At 47.6% G+C, this 2,279-nt stretch overlaps 1 protein-coding gene across 1 annotated transcript; it reads right to left on the bottom strand.

Annotated features, from left to right (window-relative positions):
* Positions 1-627: 627 nt before the first annotated feature.
* LOC135886241 (olfactory receptor 5A2-like) lies at positions 628-1,871 on the bottom strand. The gene is made up of 2 exons (XM_065414071.1): positions 1,647-1,871; positions 628-1,332 (listed from the first exon to the last, which is right to left on the bottom strand). Exons 1-2 carry the CDS (start codon positions 1,869-1,871, stop codon positions 628-630), a joined length of 930 nt encoding a protein of 309 aa, XP_065270143.1.
* Between the last annotated feature and the right edge of the window lie 408 nt (positions 1,872-2,279).

Consider the following 2,279-nt stretch of genomic DNA (forward strand, 5'->3'; position numbering starts at 1 on the left):
TGCCTAGTGTGCTTCCTTTGTGGATCCCATTCCTAGGTGCCCAAACTCTTACCAGGCATTGTATATGGCACCTAACCTGGGGCTGGAGATGCCACTGGGTGGTTAGGTATCTAAAACACTCACCATTGCCCAAGTCCCTTGGTGAATCTGTGCCCGAGTCTCTCTGTGCCTCAGTTTCCAAATGGTGCAATGTGAATAATACCTCTCTGTGGCATTATGAGCATAAACACTTTGCAGACTGGGAGACATTCCCATGCTACAATCATGTGGCCCATAAAAGTACTTTAGAGTGCTAGATTAGTAAAATTGAAAAATTTATCCTTAATGTGGGGTTTTGAATGGCATTTCCTAGGGATTTCTACAAAGAAAATACATATCTCAATTGTTACATGTAATAGAAACAATTCCCCACATCTAACACCAGCAGACTTTGAACCCAGGACTGTCTAATCCACTACACAGCCCTCTACCACTTGAACTAGAAGAGGAAGTTAGCACCTTACTGGTAGCTGTTAAACTCTAGTACTTCGAAGTCTCACCATGCTATACGCTAGCAGAAAACCTGAGCAGTCAGCTATTGACACCTCTCTGCTTCTTTATTATACATTCAACATCATGGTGTTTGGGTTACTTGGGAGCTGAGTGGTTCTTTACCCCCAGTAGTCTCCTCAGAACTGCCTTCACCTCCTTGTTTTTCAGGCTGTAGATGAGGGGATTTAACATGGGCGTTAAGATGCTGTACTGGATGGACACCAGGCCATCCAGCACCACCGAGGAGGCCGAATTGGGTCTGAAATACCTAAACAAGCCTGTCCCGTAGAATAAACCCACCACAATGAGGTGGGAGCTGCAGGTGGAGAAGGCTTTATGCCTGCCCTCCGCAGAGCGTATCCTCAGGATGGTGGTGAGGATATGAATGTAGGAGTCCAGGGTAAGGGAGAATGAGACCAGACCTATCATCAGAGCAGAGGTGAGAAACACCATATCGCTAGTGAAGGTCTCAGAGCAGGACAGAGCCACCAAGGAGGGGAGCTCACAACTGAAATGGTTGATTGTGTTAGGCCCACACAAATGTAAGGCCGACAGAGGGAGCGTGTTGATGAGGGCATACAAAGATCCAATCAGCCATGCACCGGCCACCAGCTGACTGCAGACGCGTTTGCTCATTGTCCTCATATAATGCAACGGGTTGCAAATGGCAGCATATCGGTCATAAGCCATCGCTGAGAGAATGAAAACCTCACTACACCCCGACAGGAGGCGGAAGAACATCTGGGCAAAGCAGCTGCTGACAGAAATTGTTTTCCGCTCTGATAGGAGGGTCTCCAGCATCTTAGGGTATGTCTACACTGCCGCGCTAGTTCGGCGGCTGGGGATCGAAGTTCCGGGTTTGATTTATCGCGTCTGGTGTGGACGCGATAAATCGAACCAGGAAGTGCTCGCCGTCGACTGCGGTACTCCAGCTAGACGAGAGGAGTACCGCGGAGTCGACAGGGGAGCCTGCCTGCCGCGTGTGGACCGCGTCTGAACCGCGGTAAGTTCGAAGTAAGGTATGTCGAATTCAGCTACGTTATTCACGTAGCTGAATTTGCGTACCTTACTTCGACTTGGGGGGTAAGTGTAGACCAAGCCTTAGACACCGTTACTGAGCAGAAGCAGATATCTGAGAAGGATAAATGGGAGAGGAGGAAATACATGGGGGTGCCCAGGTGGGGATCAGCCCTTCTCACCAACATGATGGACACATTGCCCCCTAGCGTGGTCAGGTAAATAACTAGGAACACCAGGAAGAGGAAAGTCTGGAGCTGCGGATCACTGGGAAGTCCCAGGAAAATAAACTTGGTCACCGTTGTCTGGTTTGCCATGGACATTTATTCAGCCAAAACTGTGACCTGTAAGAACAGAAAGAAATAATAGAATCATAGAACTGGAAGGGACCTCATCTAGTCCAGTCCCCTGCACTCAAGTTTTATCTAGACCACCCCTGACAGGTGTTTGTCTAACCTGCTTTTAAAAATCTTCAATGATGGAGATTCCACAACCTCCCTAGGCAATTTATTCCACTGCTTAACCACTCTGACAGTTAGGAAGTTTTTCCTAATGTCCAACCTGAACCTCCCTTGCTGCAATTTAAGCCCATTGCTTCTTGTCCTATCCTCAGAGGTTAAGAAGAACAATTCTTCTTCCTCCTCCTTGTACCAACCTTTTATGTACTTGGAAACTGTTATCATGTTCCCTCTACATCTTCTCTTTTCCAGACTAAACAAACCTGATTTTTT

This window comes from Emys orbicularis, chromosome 12 (genome assembly GCF_028017835.1).
Source record: "Emys orbicularis isolate rEmyOrb1 chromosome 12, rEmyOrb1.hap1, whole genome shotgun sequence".
NCBI lineage: Eukaryota > Metazoa > Chordata > Testudines > Emydidae > Emys > Emys orbicularis.